We start from the raw sequence: 19,002 nt of genomic DNA on the forward strand, positions 1-19,002 counted from the left end.
CCATATTTGGAATTTTCTCCGATCTGTCGCTGGTACGGTATTCCCTTTAATTTTCCACTGTTTACGCTTTTTTGAACATCGTTTATGACCGTTACTGGTCATACTAGTCCATGAAGTCCTCATGTTCGCTCTAGTAATGAGTTAGGGGCAAATTAAACCATAAAAATCGAGAGAAATGGGCATAAGTGTGAGGGTACCGCTTGCTACGCATTCCTTGGCTGACATTGTGCCTTCTTGGGCTTGGCACCTCTATGCTGTGAGTGCCACGAGGGCCTCCACGCCTCTATCGACACGCTGGTATATTATTTAGAGTTGCAAGGTATATCTGGCAGTGGGCACGTGGTGTTACGGGGCGGAAGAGGCCTATAATGTATGTAGGTCAGTCTGGGACAAGCGCAGACATCCTTAGGCGGAACCTTGTGTAATGTTGTCAGTGATGTTTTGTTGGTAGTGTTGTCAGGTGGGTGGTGTTAGGTGGATGGTGGTGTTGTCAGGTGGGAGGTGGTGTTGTCAGGTGGGTGGTGGTGTTGTCAGGTGGGAGGTGGTGGTGTCAGGTGGGTGGTGGTGTTGTCAGGTGGGAGGTGGTGGTGTCAGGTGGGTGGTGGTGGTGTCAGGTGGAAGGTGGTGTTGTCAGGTGGGTGGTGGTGTTGTCAGGTGGAAGGTGGTGGTGTCAGGTGGAAGGTGGTGGTGTCAAGTGGAAGGTGGTGGTGTCAGGTGGGTGGTGGTGTTGTCAGGTGGAAGGTGGTGGTGTCAAGTGGAAGGTGGTGGTGTCAGGTGGGTGGTGGTGTTGTCAGGTGGAAGGTGGTGGTGTCAAGTGGAAGGTGGTGGTGTCAGGTGGGTGGTGTTATGTGGATGGTGGTGTTGTCAGGTGGAAGGTGGTGGTGTCAGGTGGGTGGTGTTATGTGGATGGTGGTGTTGTCAGGTGGGTGGTGGTGGTGTTAGGTGGGTGGTGGTGGTGTTAGGTGGGTGGTGGTGGTGTTAGGTGGGTGGTGGTGTTGTCAGATGGGTGGTGGTGTTGTCAGGTGAGTGGTGGTGTCAGGTGAGTGGTGGTGGTGGTGTCAGGTGGGTGGTGGGGGGTTTTCAGGTGAGTAGTGCTGTCAGGTGGGTTGTGGTGCTGTCAGGTGGGTTGTGGTGCTGTCAGGTGAGTAGTAGTGCTGTCAGGTGGGTTGTAGTGCTGTCAGGTGAGTAGTAGTGCTGTCAGGTGGGTGGTGGTGCTGTCAGGTGGGTGGTGGTGCTGTCAGGTGGGTTGTGGTGCTGTCAGGTGGGTTGTAGTGCTGTCAGGTGAGTAGTAGTGCTGTCAGGTGGGTTGTGGTGCTGTCAGGTGAGTAGTAGTGCTGTCAGGTGGGTGGTGGTGCTATCAGGTGAGTAGTAGTGCTGTCAGGTGGGTGGTGGTGCTGTCAGGTGGGTGGTGGGGCAGTCAGGTGGGTGGTGGTGCTATCAGGTGAGTAGTAGTGCTGTCAGGTGGGTGATGGAGCTGTCAGGTGGGTGGTGGGGCCGTCAGGTAGGTGATGGTGTTATCAGGTGAGTAGTAGTGCTGTCAGGTGGGTGGTGGTGCTATCAGGTGAGTAGTAGTGCTGTCAGGTGGGTGGTGGTGCTGTCAGGTGGGTGGTGGTGCTGTCAGGTGGGTGGTGGGGCAGTCAGGTGGGTGGTGCTATCAGGTGAGTAGTAGTGCTGTCAGGTGGGTGATGGAGCTGTCAGGTGGGTGGTGGGGCCGTCAGGTGGGTGATGGTGTTATCAGGTGAGTAGTAGTGCTGTCAGGTGGGTCGTGGTGCTGTCAGGTGGGTTGTAGTGCTGTCAGGTGGGTGATGGAGCTGTCAGGTGGGTGGTGGGGCCGTCAGGTGGGTGATGGTGTTATCAGGTGAGTAGTAGTGCTGTCAGGTGGGTGGTGGTGCTGTCAGGTGAGTAGTAGTGCTGTCAGGTGGGTGGTGGTGCTATCAGGTGAGTAGTAGTGCTGTCAGGTGGGTGGGGGTGCTGTCAGCTGGGTGGTGGTACTATCAGGTTAGTAGTGCTGTCAGGTAGGTGGTGGGACTGATGCTATTGGGTGGGCAGGGATGTTTTCAGGTGGGGGGTGGTGCTGTCATGTAGGTGGTGGTGTCAGGTGGGGGGTGGTGCTGTTTACCTGGAGTTACATCAGGTAGGTGTTGTCAGGTAGGGGTTGGTGCTGTCATGTAGGTGGTGTTGTCAGGTGGGGGTGATGCTGTTAGGTAGGTGTTGTCAGGTGGTGGGTGGGGGATGGTGCTGCGCTGTCAGGTAGTTGGTGCTGTCAGGTGGGGGATGGTGCTGCACTGTCAGGTAGCTGGTGGTGTCAGGTGGGGGGGTGGTTCTGTCAGGTAGGTGTTGTCAGGTGGGGGTTGGTGCTGTCATGTAGGTGGTGTTGTCAGGTGGGGGTGATGCTGTTAGGTAGGTGTTGTCAGGTGGTGGGCAGGGGATGGTGCTGCACTGTCAGGTAGTTGGTGCTGTCAGGTAGCTGGTGGTGTCAGGTGGGGGTGGTGCTGTCCTGTGGGTGCCAGGATGAGTGACTGCGAAATGTAATTGAAATGGCCACTTATGAAGAGTTATTCTTGAATAGTTACTCTGATGATTTTTACATTTTGTATGGAATACCAAAAGCTAGTTATCAAGAGTGATGAACTGAACACAGACTTTGGGCAAAAGGACTGATTACCTCAAACTCCCTATCTTCCACCATTCTTTTCTGTATGGGACTGAGGAAGCCAGTGGCTGTGAAATGGTTCTATAATAAAGATACCCAAATGTTGCACAAGTGTTTATTTCTTCCACCAAAAGCTTGTGTGGAATGATGCACTTCTGTCAACAGAAGGGTTATTTGACTTTTGTTTCTTGGGTTTCTTGTATGTACTTAATCACCAGTGAAGAAGAACACTGCATGCAGTGTTCTTCAAAAAAAAGGAGCAAATTTAAGGAGAGCTTTTCTGCCGTCCTCTGCAGTGTTAATGCCAAGAAAGATTTAAATATTACACCTCACTGGCCATTGTGTTGGTGGATACATTACTTTGTGATGCTGCTAAAACCTTTTATCAAGTTGTTCACTTGAAATTGTTAGCTACCATGTAGTACTTGTTACTAGATCACATGCAGTACTTGTTGCTAGATCACATGCAGGGCATGTTGCTAGACTGCATGCAGTACTTGGTGCTAGACTGCATGCAGTACTTGGTGCTAGACTGCATGCAGTACTTGGTGCTAGACTGCATGCAGTACTTGGTGCTAGACTGCATGCAATACTTGTTGCTAGACTGCATGCAGTACTTGGTGCTAGACTGCATGCAGTACTTGTTAGAGTGGATGCAGTATTTGTTGTTAGATCAATGCAGTACTTGTTGCTGGATATCTGCAAGGTTGCTGTCTAGTGAAATACACTTTGTAATTCTAGAGTTCCTTTATCTGGGTAATGAAGTGAATACAGTACAATAATGTAATAATATACATTTTATGTTAACATCTAGATTGCACCATTTAAGAGTAATATATACTTTACTGTACAGTATTTATTGATTTTGTATTCAGTTAATTCAATCCTATGGTTACTAATAAGGAAATTAGTTTTAGTTGTAGGAACTTAGATCTATTAATAGAACAGTACTGTCACTGTAGGTGTCTTATTTGTGTGACACATTGACTAATAATAAGTATTAAATGCTGATTTACCCACTAGACTTCTCGGTGAAACGTTATATCTCCTATGTTGTACACAAAGCATGTCACAAGGAAGCATGTGAGTGAGAAGTACAGTCGCTTGTTTACAAAATGTGACTTACAACTGGCCATGGTAATTCTATCCTTGTTTGTTTTGTCAAGAACTTTAAATAAGGTTCAACAGTTTATTATCTTGTAAAAATGAATTTCATAATAGAAACCAAATTTACAGTGTCAGTATAATATAATTTAATTCATGATGTTGGCATAGTATTCAGTTAGCATAGTGGGTGTAGTAGGGGGTGTCATTGGCACCTTGGAAGGTTTGGTGTGTGACGTGTCAGGCACTCGAACTCTTGGCGTCCTGCCCACCACCACCAGTCTGGCTAAACCACCAGCCGGCCACATGGAGCACTTGCACCAATTTGGTGATTTTTATTAGTGGACTAGTGTCTGCCTGCTCTATCTTTGTATTGGTTATGAAATATAATGCAGAATTGTGGCAGTTCTCTTATATTATAAAATCACTATAACATTTATGTGGTTTTGTGCTCCAAATGAAACAAGTAGCATTTTATGCAAGGCTATTAGTGGCAAATACAGTTATGAGAAGTGTTTGATGAAAATGAAAATAATTCATTCATTGTCATTTGGGAACTGATGTGAAGTGCTGAAGACAGTATACAGTTAAGTGCATGTATATACCACAGTACATAATCTGTGTTAGAACAGTACTTCATTTTTATAGCCTACTGTGTGTTAGCTGGCAGCATAGAGTAAGGTAGGCTTAAATGTTGGCATATAATTGTCGATTAGCAAACATTGTGCTCCACATAACCGGAGTGTATAATATGGCCCATAACATGTCATGCATGGTAAGTAATGTATTGTATCTTTTTCATTGTGTATTCTGTATTTATTCCAAGGTCAAATAGTAGTAGTGGTACAGTACTGTAGTATAATACATGCTGTATATGATTTTATAAGGTAAATCATAATACTTAGGTCCTGTCATAACAGAGCCCAAAATCTTATATTGTTTTGGCATGTATGTACTGTATCAATGTAAAATATATCATACATTTATATTATTTTCATACCATAAGAAGTTTTTTACAGTTATACCAATGCATTTCTGTGACTGAAGCATTGTCTTAAGAGTGTTGTAGGAAGGAAGCAGTAGGAGGCAGTAGAAATGTCATGAGATAAGTTTATTCAGGAAGTCAACTACAAGTAATGAATTTTCTTGTGGAAGGTGTGATGCTGATAGCGGGGTTGAACATGGAGTAGACATGTGTGAGCATGTTAGATCAGTGTAAATGACCTCTGGGGGTCTTAACCTGGAGGGTTAGTAACTCAGGATAACTCGAGAAAGCCAGCATTATGGCTAATTTTCTTTGGGGTCCTTTTATCTTCTTCCCCAGGATGCAGTCCACAACATTCTGCTAACACTCAGGTGCCTATTAACTCAGGGGTGGGCAAACTTTTCAGTACAGCTGTAACTTGGCCACCGCTGTGCTATTAAGTGAACAGGGGCAACAGTTGTAAGGAAACATGCTCAGCTTTTTCAATCCTTTCAGGATTGCTCCCAGACCTTTCACTTGTGAACTGAAGAATCTGTAATTTGCAAGTTAAGAGAACATTTGTTGGGACATCATTAGATGATGGTATCCCTGCATATCTGGAAAGACAGCTAGGTAATGAGTTATGGTGAATGGATTTTTTTTTGGGGGGGGAGTTATACTGCTCTTAAAAATAAAGTGAAAGTGCCCCGTGGCCTGGTGGCTAAAGCTCTCGCTTTAGGGTAGAAACATTGGACGTGTTTCTTAACACCGGTTGTCTATGTTCACCCATCAGTAAAATGGGTACCTGGGTGTTAGTTGACTGGTGTGGGTTGCATACTGGGACAAAACTGACATAATTTGCCCAAAATGCTCTGCATAACAAGTGGCTTTTTATATAGCACAGGTCGGCCATCACAAATCCGGCAATCAGTTATCCGGTTCCATCAATGATCTGGCACTAATTTCTGCTAACATAATTTCAAATTTCATCATTATACTGACTCAGATCATTATACTGACTCAAATTTCGTCATTATACTGATTCAGAAATTGTGCAGATGGTTGTAAATTCACAGCAGCAAGCCAGTGGAGGAGAAAGCAGTGATGAAAATGAGGATGTAACAGAAAGTCTCTACTGATAGGTTAATTCAGTTGACAGGTGAACTGCTAAAAGGTCTAGAGCAGTGCAGTTGTATAAGTGAACAAGAAGTAATGAAAGTTTATATGCTGTAGGATAAACTAATCAAAGAAAGGCCAAAATATATGAAATAGCTCAGCTTGGTTAGCTTTATTAAGTGTATTCTAACCTAACCAGTCTGTAATCCAGCATACTCACTAATCCGATACACTACAGGTCCCAATGATACTGGATTAGTGATGGCCAACCTGTAGTATGTCATTGATGTCAACTAGGCCTGTATACCTTGTACATGTAGAAATAGATATTATTATATAATACTGTATTATTATAAATAAATATTTCTGCAAGTACATGTACAAGGTATACAGGCCTAGCCAACATCAGTGACATAATACTATAAAAGCCGCTTGTTATGCAGAGCATTTTGGGCAAATTAGGTCAGTTTTGTTCCAGGATGCGATCCACACCAGTCAACTAACACCCTGGTACCCATTTTGTACCGATGGGTGAACATGGGCAGCAGGTGTCTTAGGGAAACACGTCCTAATATTATCCAGCTGTACTGGAGATTCAAACTCCGGACCTCAGTGTGTGAGCTGAGTGCGCTAGCGATTGAGTGACGGAACACCCTAACCCTTGTGGGAAATGACTGATGTGTTAAAAAAGTGAGCATCTAGACTAAATACATCTTACCTTGGTATCTGGAAAAATAAATCTTCTAAGGTACTGCTTTATTGTAAACCAGGCATACTTATATTCGTATACAGTAGACCCTCGTTTAACACGGTATTGTCTTGCATGTTTTGGTTATAGTACAACTGAAGAATTGCGGCAGATTTTTGTTTAACACGTAAAATTAATTTAACATGGTTGCTGGAGGGAAAACATTTTGAGCACGCGGTCGCCCGCGGTCGCCCGTGGGGCAGGATGGACTACTGCCATCCCCCACCACCCTCCCAGCTTTCAGCTTGGTTCATACGTGTGTTGGACGAACCTGTGCCAGTAGCTCGCTGTGTTTGTTTAGATACGTATTAATTGCCATATTTAAATCTGCCAAGCAATCGGTGCACCCAGTAGGCATACAAGTGTTGCTGAAAGTTGCAAGAAAAGGCTTAAGCATTTAAGTCTTAGAATTAATGAAGAAAATAAAGATATTAGGCAAGAGATAGCCTGTAGCCAGAATGAAGCGTCATTTTGTACACAAAAAGAATGAGGTAAATATGAGTTTGTGTGATGGCTGACTGACTTGACTTACTGACTTGACTGACTTACTGACTTGACTGACTTGCTGAATGACTTGACTGACTTGCTGAATGACTTGACTGACTTGCTGAATGACTTGACTGACTTGCTAAATGACTTGACTGACTTGCTGAATGACTTGACTGACTTGCTGAATGACTTGATTGACTTGGTGAATGACTTGACTGACTTACGGAGTGACTTAGACTTTTTCACTTTTTCACAATTGGTGACAAACGCCAGCACCCACAATTTAAGGAAAGAAATACTATTATTTCTGTTGCATTTGTAGTCTTAAGCAGTAAAAAAACACATAATACATTATGACAATGAACTAAAATTACACATTCCTTTTATTTTTGACAGCTCCGGTGGCCTGGTGGCTAAAGCTCCCGCTTCACACACACAGGACCCGGGTTCGATTCCCGGCGGGTGGAAACATTTCGACACGTTTCCTTACACCTGTTGTCCTGTTCACCTAGCAGCAAATAGGTACCTGGGTGTTAGTCGACTGGTGTGGGTCGCATCCTGGGGGACAAGATTAAGAACCCCAATGGAAATAAGTTAGTCCTCGATGACGCACTGACTTTCTTGGGTTATCCTGGGTGGCTAACCCTCCGGGGTTAAAAATACGAACAAAATCTTATCTTATCTCTCTCTGGAGGTCTAAAAAAAAGTTGTTTGGCTTTTTGGGGGCTCCCAGGAACGTAACCCTATTTTTCCCATAAGTTCTTCAGTTTGTCTAATACGGTTATGTCTAACACTGCGTTTTCAGGAACGTAACTACCGTGTTAAACGACGGTCTACTGTATTTAAAATTTTTATACTGTTTTAGCCCTCCAACATTAAGAACAAAGATCTTGGTTTTATTTCTATTGGGCTAGATTTGATTCATTTGTTTTGAAATGTTGGACTTGGTCATATTATAGTCTATTGAAGGAAGATTATGTTGGAAGGAACATCAAAATATGATTTTGTCTGTTGCAGCGACAGGTGGGGAGTGTTTTTTTGTTTTTGTTATCTGGTAAATGACTCTGTGTGAGTGTTTGAGAGATTTAGAATTGGGAGATATGTGCCTTTGAATTTTACAGTTTCCTGGAGGTGTTAATGATGTGTGTCTTCCTTTCTTTGCATTTTATGGAATATTGGGTGACTAATTTTGTAATTGTTTGTGGTATGTACTGTGTTGATCTCTCCCAAGGAACTCTTGGCTGCAAAATTCAAGGAGCACCTTGAATAATGTCATATGCACTTACTGTATTTATCAGACACATTTATGAAAGTCCTTTCCACATGATTTTGCCAAAGGATACAGAGAAATGTTGACAAATTTTTACCATGGAATAGATAGATTCTTCTACATGGATCACTTTTCTAAGCAGCAACACAGCTGCCATCACCTTCATGCACAAGTGATGCAGCATTGCTATTGCTTGCCAAATAACTAAAACATTGCAAACCACCAGGGCAACCACCCACAATGATGAGGATGTCACTGAATGTCTGCAACATTCCTAGTGAGGGTTGCAACAAGCTTTATGTACTGTATATGAAATTTCATGAGACATTAAAACAAGGATTCACAAATGCTGTATGGATATGTTTAGAGTATGTACTTGTACATCACTTAAAATAGTGTTAAATTACTGCGACAAGCATGCCCGCATGATAATCAACTTTCGGTTCCATAGAACAGAACCAAGTGATATTTTAAAGTCGTTCTGCTTCTACTAAGATTGTTGCTAAGTGGAGTCAAGTCAAACTAGTGAGTGTGATGCAGCATGGATAAATTAATGCTGTATCTTACCTACTTAACCTTACTCACCTGATTCTCCTCCTCCTTTCTCCTTTGCATTCTTCCACTGTGACAGGATATAAAAGCTATTTTGCTGTTTCTTCCATTTGACTCGAAGCTTGTCTCCAGTGAACATCTACAGTATGGGTGTGTCCTTAACCCCTTCAGTAATTAATATTGCTCCCAGTGTCCACTTTTAAAAAATAAATAATATTTTCTTTTGAAATGGTAGAGAATCTTTTTCCGAAGGTAATGACACCCAGAGTATGAAATAAACAAATGTAGACATTCCTGGCACTAAAATAACATTTCCTCTGTGCCTTAATCATGTACCCAGGCCTATTATATTACACTTGCGTTCCAATATGAATTCTTAATTACAAAAGTAGAAGATTCTCTATTTCCCAGATACTGAATTATTTAACAAGGAATGATTGTTCATAATTTATGGCAACCCAGCAATTGAGTTAGACTTATTAAAAGCCCATAAAACAGATCAAGTGGTGTAGGGGGGGGGGCCTTACCCATCCCTGACCAGCCGGGTTGTGGTTTGTACGTTGGATTACGTGCAGCCAGCAATAACTTCCTGGTTGATCAGGCCCTGAGCCACCATGAGACCTGGTCACAGACCGCGCCGCGGGGGCGTTGATCCCCGGAACTCTCTCCAGGTACACTCCTCAGGAAAATCAGCAAAAATCTTTTCCACTACTTTGAACCCAATTTCAAGCTACTTCTGGTCCTGAAACCAACCAGAATTATCTATATTTCAGTAGTGTCTTCCATTCTGTTAAATGTTACCAAGAAAGAGCCAATGAAACTGTAAAAACCATCCTAGAAAACGCCTCAAAGTCGCTATTTTAAACAAAACATATGGTCAGAGTTTTGCTTTTCCCATCTTGTACCAAGTGGTGATTTTTTTTTATACTACACACTTACGCAAAGACCCATTCTTTCATAGGCCAAAATTTACCTCTCGCAGCTTTTCTGAGTGAGCTGAGCTCATGACCTTGACCTACGCGAGGGACCCCAGCCTCAGTGTAGTTCTATATGGCAGCAATTGAAAGGGTTAAATAACATTTATATTCAGAAGTTCAGAAATTTAGCATAACATGATCAAATACAGTGGACCCTCGCCTAACGCTATTAATCCGTTTCTGAGAACTCGATGTTAGGCGAAATTATCGTTAGGCGAATTAATTTTCCCCATAAGAAATAATGGAAATCAAATTAATCCATTCCTGACACCCCAAAGTATGAACAAAAAAAATTTTTTCCACATGAAATATTAATTTTAATACACACAAACTGAAGAAGACATGCACAGTTACATGACACTTACCTTTATTGAAGATCTGGTGATGATTGATGGGATGGGAGGAGGGGAGAGTGTTGATGGTGTTAGTGTTTAGAAGGGGAATCCCCTTCCATTAGGACTTGAGGTGGCAAGTCCTTTTCCGGTGTTACTTCCCTTCTTTTAATGCCACTAGGACTAGCTTGAGAGTCACTGGACCTCTGTCGCACAACATATCTGCCCATAGAGGCCTGTACCTCCCATTCCTTTATGACATTCCTAAAGTGTTTCACAACATTTTCAGTGTAATAGTCACCAGCATGGCTTGCAATAGCTGTGTGAGGGTGATTTTCATTAAAAAAGGTTTGCACTTTAAGCCACATTGCACACATTTCCTTAATCTTTGAAGTAGGCAACTTCTTCAATTTCTCTCTCCCCTCCTCCGAAGCAGTTCCCTCAGGTGTGGCCTCTTGCTGTTGAAGATGATCTAGCAGCTCATCAGTGGTTAGTTCTTCATTGTCCTCCTCCACCAACTCTTCCACATCCTCCCCACTAACCTCCAACCCCAAGGACTTCCCCAATGCCACAATGGATTCCTGAACTGGCATAGGATTCCCAGGGTTAGCCTCAAACCCTTCAAAATCCCTTTTGTCTACACATTCTGGCCACAGTTTCTTCCAAGCAGAGTTCAAGGTCCTCTTAGTCACTTCCTCCCAAGCCTTACCTATAATGTTTACACAATTGAGGATGCTAAAGTGATCTCTCCAAAACTCTCTTAAGAGTCAGTTGAGTTTCAGGGGTCACTACAAAGCACCTTTCAAACATAGCTTTTGTGTACAGTTTCTTGAAGTTGGAAATGACCTGCTGGTCCATGGGCTGCAGGAGAGGAGTGGTATTAGGAGGCAAAAACTTGACCTTAATGAAGCTCATTTCTGCAGAAAGTCGCTCTGCCACGTCTGAAGGATGACCAGGAGCATTGTCTAATACCAGGAGGCACTTAAGGTCTAATTTCTTTTCAATTAGGTAATTTTTCACAGTGGGGGCAAATGCATGGTGTAACCAGTCATAGAAAAAGTCCCTAGTGACCCATGCCTTACTGTTTGCCCTCCACAGCACACACAAATTAGCCTTGAGGACATTGTTTTTCCTGAGCACACTGGGAGTTTCAGAGTGATACACCAATAAAGGCTTCACTTTGCAATCACCACTAGCATTGGCACACATCAACAGAGTAAGCCTGTCTTTCATAGGCTTATGTCCTGGGAGTGCCTTTTCCTCCTGAGTAATGTAGGTCCTGCTTAGCATTTTCTTCCAAAATAGGCCTGTTTCATCACAATTAAACACTTGTTCAGGTTTCAGTCCTTCACTGTCTGTGTACTCCTTGAATTCCTGCACATATTTTTCAGCTGCTCTGTGGTCCGAACTGGCAGCCTCACCATGCCTTATCACACTATGTATGCCACTACGATTCTTAAATCTCTCAAACCAACCTTTGCTGGCCTTAAATTCACTCACATCATCACTAGTTGCAGACATTTTTCTAATTAAATCGTCATGCAACTTCCTAGCCTTTTCACATATAATCGCTCGAGAGATGCTATCTCCTGCTATATGTTTTTCTTTTATCCACACCAATAACAGTCTCTCAACATCTTCTATCACTTGCGATCTCTGTTTCGAAAACAAAGTTGCACCTTTGGCAAGAACAGCTTCCTTGATCGCCGTTTTCTTTGCCACAATAGTAGCGATGGTTGATTGGGGTTTTGTGTACAACCTGGCCAGCTCGGAGACACGCACTCCACTTTCATACTTAGCAATGATCTCTTTCTTCATATCCATAGTAATTCTCACTCTTTTTGCTGTAGGGTTGGCACTAGAAGCTTTCTTGGGGCCCATGGTGACTTATTTTGCAGGTGCAATCACTAAAAAGGCTGTGATAATATGAAATGTTCCGATTGTATGCTTGGAAGCGACCGCGGTGGCTTGCTTGTAAACACCGGCACCCACAGAACAAGTGAGGCGGGCTCAGGCCGCATGTGGACGCGTCTCGAACGAATTGCGCTGAGCGAGTTTTTTAGCACTAGCCGAGGCAAATTTTTTGCGTTAAAATGTATCGCTAGGCGGATTTAACGTTATGCGATGCGTTCATTAGGAGAGGGTCCACTGTAATGCTAAGGCAAAATTTACGTATATATACTATACATCTGTTGGTATAATGTCTGCATTACATTATTTGTAGTTTAGCTAAATGTTATGTTGGAATGTAAATTAATAAAAAAATAGTAAACCTTACTTGTGTTAAGAGACTGAGTAAATTTCACTTTTGTATTTATTTTAATTTCAAATTAGCTGAATTGTGACATCTTCAAATGTGCATAGTACTGTACTGCAGATAAGATCCAGTTTGGATATTATCTGCACAAGTTGTTCACTAACTGGGTAATAAGCCATGAAAGTAATATTGATGCAGTCATAATACAACAATTTTTTTGGCTGTTTTTTGTCTGTCTCAGTTGTTGACTTGAAGTATGAGGTATTGGACTACTATATATTAAAAGAATACACTAGGCAGTATTGAACAGGTAGTGAGAGTGTACTTCCATGCAACATAATTATGTACTATCATATAGAATGTTAATACTAGGAGGAGTAGGGATATTTGATACTGCTTTAACCTTTTCTTAATTGCTTATCTTTGTTTGCAGCACCTTAACAGTTGTGGGATATTCTATTGCTTTATTATATCAAGCATACTACTTTGTTTATCTAATTGTGTGGTTGGTGATATGCCTTTTTGATATGCTTAACCCTTTCAGGGTTACGCACCAGGGTTTTTGAAGTACAGTGGACCCCCGGTTAACGATATTTTTTCACTCCAGAAGTATGTTCAGGTGCCAGTACTGACCGAATTTGTTCCCATAAGGAATATTGTGAAGTAGATTAGTCCATTTCAGACCCCCAAACATACACGTACAAACGCACTTACATAAATACACTTACATAATTGGTCGCATTCGGAGGTGATCGTTATGCGGGGGTCCACTGTACTAGTACGCCTAAATTCTAGCACCCTCAAATCTAGTGAGAGAAAGCTGGTAGGCCTACATATGAAAGAATCTGTCTGTGGTCAGTGTGCACAGTATAAAAAAAATCCTGCAGCACACAGTGCGTAATGAGAAAAAAAAAACTTTGTGTTTTTGGATTAAAACAGCGACTTTGCACTGTATTTTCGTATGATATTTATTGTTGTATTCTAGTTTTCCTGGTCTCATTCTATAGAATGGAAGACATATTACAGAAATTGAGATGATTTTGACTGATTTTACAATGAAAAGTACCTTGAAATTGAGCTCAAAGTAGCAGAAATGTTCGACTTTTACCAAAGTTCAAAAGTAAACAGATCATGCTAAGCGTCTCTGCATAGCAGTAAATCTTCTATTTTTTGTGAGAATAAGAATTCAAAGTGGAAAGCAAAAGAATGTAAGAGGGGAGTTGGGACATGACTAATGAACAGAGGAAATGTCATTTTAGTGCCACGAATGTCTTTCTTGTTTATTCTGGACCCTATTTGGAAATTGGCATCTTTTGAAATTTGTGTGAAATTGGCAAAATTGCTAAATTCTGACCACTGTATTGGATAGTTGAAATCGGTAAATGGGTAGTTTCTTGCACTCATTTGATAGAAAAAATGGAGTTCTAGCGAAATATTCATGATTTTTGTCGACGAGTACAGTGGAATTGGCCAAAAATAGGGCTCAAAGTGGGCAATATCGCTAATGTGTAAACATTGTCGAGACCGCTAACTTTGCGAGAGCATAATTCCATAAGTTTTCCATCAAATTTCATACTTTTGGTGTCATTATGATCGGGAAAAGATTCTCTATCTTTTAATAAGAAAAATTTTTTTTTTTTGAAATTTGGGCGACCCTGAGAACAAGTCTCTGAGAGGGCCTGTCGACCCTGAAAGGGTTAAAATAGGGTTGAGCAATGCTTGTAGGGTTGCCATGTACAGTAGTGATAAATTCAGTTGAAAAACATTTGTATTTTATATTTGAAATATCCTGCAGAAGTTCTTTGCCAGTAAGGTGAACATTACAATGAGAGTATCATGTTTAGGCATGTGATTACAAGACTGATATACAGTGCTCCTACGTTAATTTGTTGGTCCATTTCCATGGCTGAGTACCTATTTGCTAGGTATTGGTGCAACACGGTTCCCTTCCATTCTCTCTGTGGCTCTCATTTATATAGCAAACTTCATAACTTTGCATCATTTTGATCTGGAACAGGTCGGCCATCACTAATCCGACAATCAGTTATCCAGTTCCATAAGTAATCCGGCACTAATTTCGGCTAGCATAATTTCAAGTTTTATCATAATACTGACTCATCATTATACTGACTCAAATTTCATCGTTATACTGACTGAGAAATTGTGCAGATGGCTGTAAATCCACAGCAGCAAGCCAGTAGAGGAGAAAGCAGTGATGAAAATGAGGAAGATAGAGCAGAAAGAGTCTCTATTGATGGGTTAATTAAGTGTATTCTAACCTAACCACTCTGTAATCTGGCAAACTCTCTAATCCGGCACACTACAGGTCCCAATGATGCCAGGTTAGTGATGGCCAGCCTGTACTGGTGAAAGGTCTTCTAGAGCTCTGAAAAGCTTTTGCCACAAATACACATTTCTGGCTGGTGTTTGAAACATTCTGTTGTCACATAAACATGTGATTTATTTGGTCTAGCTGTCTAACATTTGTTTGAAAAACATTTTCAGCATTTTTTTTTAAATTTTTTTTTAAGCATTTTGCTATTCATACATATATCTGAAGGCTATTTGAAGTTTGTCAGTTTAGCATGTTTCTCAAAATTGCATTTGTGTGATGTGAAAATCTTTTTTGTTAATTATTCATAGATCTCCCCTGTGCCTTGCTGCTCTTGTCCTGAGAGCCAGCCAAAGTGGACCTAGGTTCACTTGTCTACTCAGACTCTGGGTGTGCTCTGTTGGCCCTGGCCCAATATACTTATGTCCACTCTATGGTGCAAATGAACCTGGAGTGGTTAGTCCATATACATGCCTTGCACAAACATGTTCAGTTCTGCTGGTTCCCAAGACTTGTCGGTATATTAATAATAGCAGTGAAGGCTGCTATGGTAATTTGAGTTTTCTCTGTAGCAGCCTTCTGCCTTACAATAACATCATGGCTCACATACATTGTTATGTCTTTGGGAAATGAGTAGCCTAGTGGGCCTTACACTTCATTTTCTTAGTTTACCTGTATTTTTCATGTTGATGGTTCTAGGATCATATCTGCAGCCTGGTCCCAGAAGAGGTCTCCATGTTGATGTCTGTCAGAAAGGCTGTTGGTGCTTCCTGTACATAGTTGAGTGTAGGCACAGCAATTTGGCAGATCATTTAAAACTTGAGTATAGACAAAAAATGTTATGCAGAACATTTTGTAGATTTAATATTGTAGTATTTAAATTTACAATGATAATACAGTGGACCCCCGGTTATCGGCAGGTTTGGTTATCGGCCAACTCAGTTTTTGGCGGGTTTTTCAGCGCCCGGTTATCGGTGGTTTTGGACGCGTCTATCCGCCGGCTGGGGCAGCTTGCACTTCAGTTTGGCTTTGTCTCTTGGTGGCTGAGGAAGCTTCTGCTCATATATCCAAACATTTTACTTGTTTACCATTGTTTTTAGTGGTTTTTCTTGCAGTGCAACTGTGAAATAAGTAACCATGGCTCCAAAGAAAGTTCCTAGTAAAGTTCCTGTGGTAAAGAAAGTGAGAAACACCATGGAATTTAAGTGTGAAGTGATTGAAAAGTTTGAGAGTGGTATGAAGGTGATGGAACTTGCCAGGATGTACAGCAAGAATAAATCAACAATTACATCCATCCTGGCAAAGAAAGAACAAATCAGAGATGCTAATGTTGCAAAAGGAGTAGCTTTTCTACCTAAACAAAGGACACCGATAATGGAAGAGATGGAAAAATTATTATTATTGTGGATTAAGGAAAAAGAATTAGTGGGAGACAGTGTAGTGGAGTCTACTATTTGTGAGAAGGCAAGGCAGTTACATGAGGATCTTGCAAAGAAAATGCCTGGAACAAGTGCTGCAGTTTGGGAATTTAGGGCCAGCGAAGGATGGTTTGATAGATTTAAGAAGCGTAGTGGCATACACAGTGTTGTAAGGCATGGTGAGGCTGCAAGTTCTGACAAATGTGCAGCTGAACAGTATGTTCATGAATTCCAGGACTATGTAAAGGCTGAAGGATTTGAACCCCAACAAGTTTTCAGTTGTGGTGAAACAGGCCTGTTTTGGAAGAAAATGTCAAAGAGGACCTACATTACCCAGGAGGAAAAGGCACTGCCAGGACGCAAGCCTGTGAAAGACAGGCTTACTCTTTTGTTGTGTGGTAATGCTAGTGGGGATTTCAAAGTGAAGCCTTTACTTGTGTATCACTCAGAAAATCCCAGAGTGTTTAAGAAAAACAATGTCATGAAGAATAGATTGTGTGTGATGTGGAAAGCTAATCATAAGGCATGGGTCATAAGGCAAATTTTCAAAGAGTGAGTTAATGATGTGTTTGGCCCAAGTGTGAAAAAATACCTCCTGGAAAAGAAATTGCCACTCAAGTGCCTCCTGTTACTGGACAATACTCCTGCATATCCTCCAGACTTGGAAGACCAAGTGTTTAGGGACTTCAGTTTTATAAAAGTGAAGTTCTTGCCTCCTAACACCACTCCTCTTCTCCAGCCCATGGACCAGTAGGTAATTTCTAACTTCAAAAAACTCTACACAAAAGCAGTTTCAAAAGTGCTTTGAAGTGACCTCGAACACTCGGTTGACCCTAAGAGAGTTCTGGAGGAATCACTTCACTATCCTCCATTGCATAAGCCTTATAGGTAAGGCTTGGGAGGGAGTGACTTCCAGGACTTTGAAGTCTGCTTGGAGAAAGCTGTGGCCAGATTGTGTCCAAGAGAGGGATTTTGAAGGGTGTGAGACACCGTGACCCTGACCCTGCCGACCCTGTGGACTCTATTGTGTCTTTGGGGAAGTCCCTGGGGTTGGAGGTGAGTGGTGAGGATGTGGAAGAGTTGGTGGAGGACCACAGGGAAGAGCTTACCACTGAAGAGCTGCAAGAGCTTCAACTTGAACAGATTGCAGCTGAGGAACTTGCTTCAGAGGAGGAGGAAGAGGGAGTGAAGGAGGTGCCTTCTTCAGAGATTAAAGAGGTGTGTGTAATGTGGACCAGGGTGCAAGCTTTTGTAGAGAAACACCACCCAGACAAAGCTGAAACAAGCCATATCTGCAACATGTTTAGTGACAAAACCCTGTCCCACTTCAGGGAAATCTTAGAGAGATGCCAGAAACAAAGCACTCTGGACAGTTATTTTGTGAGACAGGGGTCCAGTGACTCTCAAGCTGGTTCTAGTGGCATTAAAAGACAGAGAAGGGAAGTAACCCTAGAGAAGGCATTACAGTGGACCCCTGCATACCGTCGCCATCACATAACGTACAATCCGCATACCGCTCGCTTTTATCGCAAAAATTTTGCCTCGCATACCGCTCAAAAACCCGCTCACCGCTCTTCGTCCGAGACGCGTCCAATATGCGCCCTTAGCCAGCCTCACATGTGCCGCTGGTGGCATTGTTTACCAGCCAGCCTCCGCGGTAACATCCAAGCATACAATCGGAACATTTCGTATTATTACAGTGTTTTTGGTGATTTTATCTGCAAAATAAGTGACCATGGGCCCCAAGAAAGCTTCTAGTGCCAACCCTACAGCAATAAGGGTGAGAATTACTATAGAGATGAAGAAAAAGATCATTGATAAGTATGAAAGTGGAGTGCGTGTCTCCGAGCTGGCCAGGTTGTATAATAAACCCCAATCAACCATCGCTACTATTGGTGGTACAGCTGCTGCTGCTGCTGCTGTACCACCATCAGCTGCTGCTGCTGCACTGTCAGCTGCTGCTGTAGCACCGTCAGCTGCTGCTGCTGTTGTACCACCGTCTGCTGCTGCTGTAGTACCGTCTGCTGCTGCTGTAGTACCATCTGCTGCTGCTGTAGCATCGTCTGCTGCTGCTGTAGCACTCAGCTGCTGCTGCTGCTGCTGCTGTACCACCATCAGCTGCTGCTGCTGCTGCTGCTGCTGTAGTACAGTCTGCTGCTGCTGTAGTACAGTCTGCTGCTGCTGTAGTACCGTCTGCTGCTGCTGTAGTACCGTCTGCTGCTGCTGTAGTACTGTGCTGCTGCTGTAGCATCGTCTGCTGCTGCTGTAGCACTGTCAGCTGCTGCTGCTGCTGCTGTACCACTGTCAGCTGCTGCTGTAGTACCGTCTGCTGCTGCTGTAGCATCGTCTGCTGCTGCTGTAGCACTGTCAGCTGCTGCTGCTGCTGTAGCACTGTCAGCTGCTGCTGCTGCTGCTGCTGTAGCACCGTTGTTGGTGTGGCTTATTGAGAATACCAAGAAACAATTAACCCCAGAGGATTTGCCACCCAGGATAACCCAAAAAAGTCAGTGTCATCGAAGACTGTCTAACTTATTTCCATTGGGGTCCTTAATCTTGTCTCCCAGGATGCAACCCACACCAGTCGACTAACACCCAGGTGAACAGGGAAAAATGCCTGGAACTAGTGCTCATATTGGTGAATTTAAAGCCAGCAAAGGTTGGTTTGAGAGATTTAAGAATCGTAGTGGCATACACAGTGTGATAAGGCCTGTTCTGGAAGAAAATGCCAAACAGGACCTACAGTACTCAGGAGGAAAAGGCACTCCCAGGACACAGTGTCTCATCAGTCAT

The 19,002-nt window shown here is 42.8% G+C and overlaps 1 protein-coding gene across 4 annotated transcripts in view; it reads left to right on the forward strand.

Moving 5' to 3' along the window:
- Positions 1-19,002, forward strand: part of LOC128689315 (uncharacterized) — a 76,508-nt gene continuing 57,506 nt past the window's right edge. Inside the window, exon 1 of one of the 4 annotated variants that reach the window (XM_070086076.1) lies at positions 1-32. Coding sequence is in view for 2 of the 4 variants with exons in the window: in XM_070086075.1 (XP_069942176.1) it covers positions 4,449-4,532 (84 nt within the window). In the remaining 2 variants the exon portion in view is untranslated. Of the gene's footprint in view, positions 33-93; positions 134-4,278; positions 4,533-19,002 lie in introns of those variants that run through there. The other 3 variants (XM_070086079.1, XM_070086078.1, XM_070086075.1) reach the window with 3 other exon arrangements.

Source organism: Cherax quadricarinatus, chromosome 18 (genome assembly GCF_038502225.1).
Source record: "Cherax quadricarinatus isolate ZL_2023a chromosome 18, ASM3850222v1, whole genome shotgun sequence".
NCBI classification, from domain to species: domain Eukaryota; kingdom Metazoa; phylum Arthropoda; class Malacostraca; order Decapoda; family Parastacidae; genus Cherax; species Cherax quadricarinatus.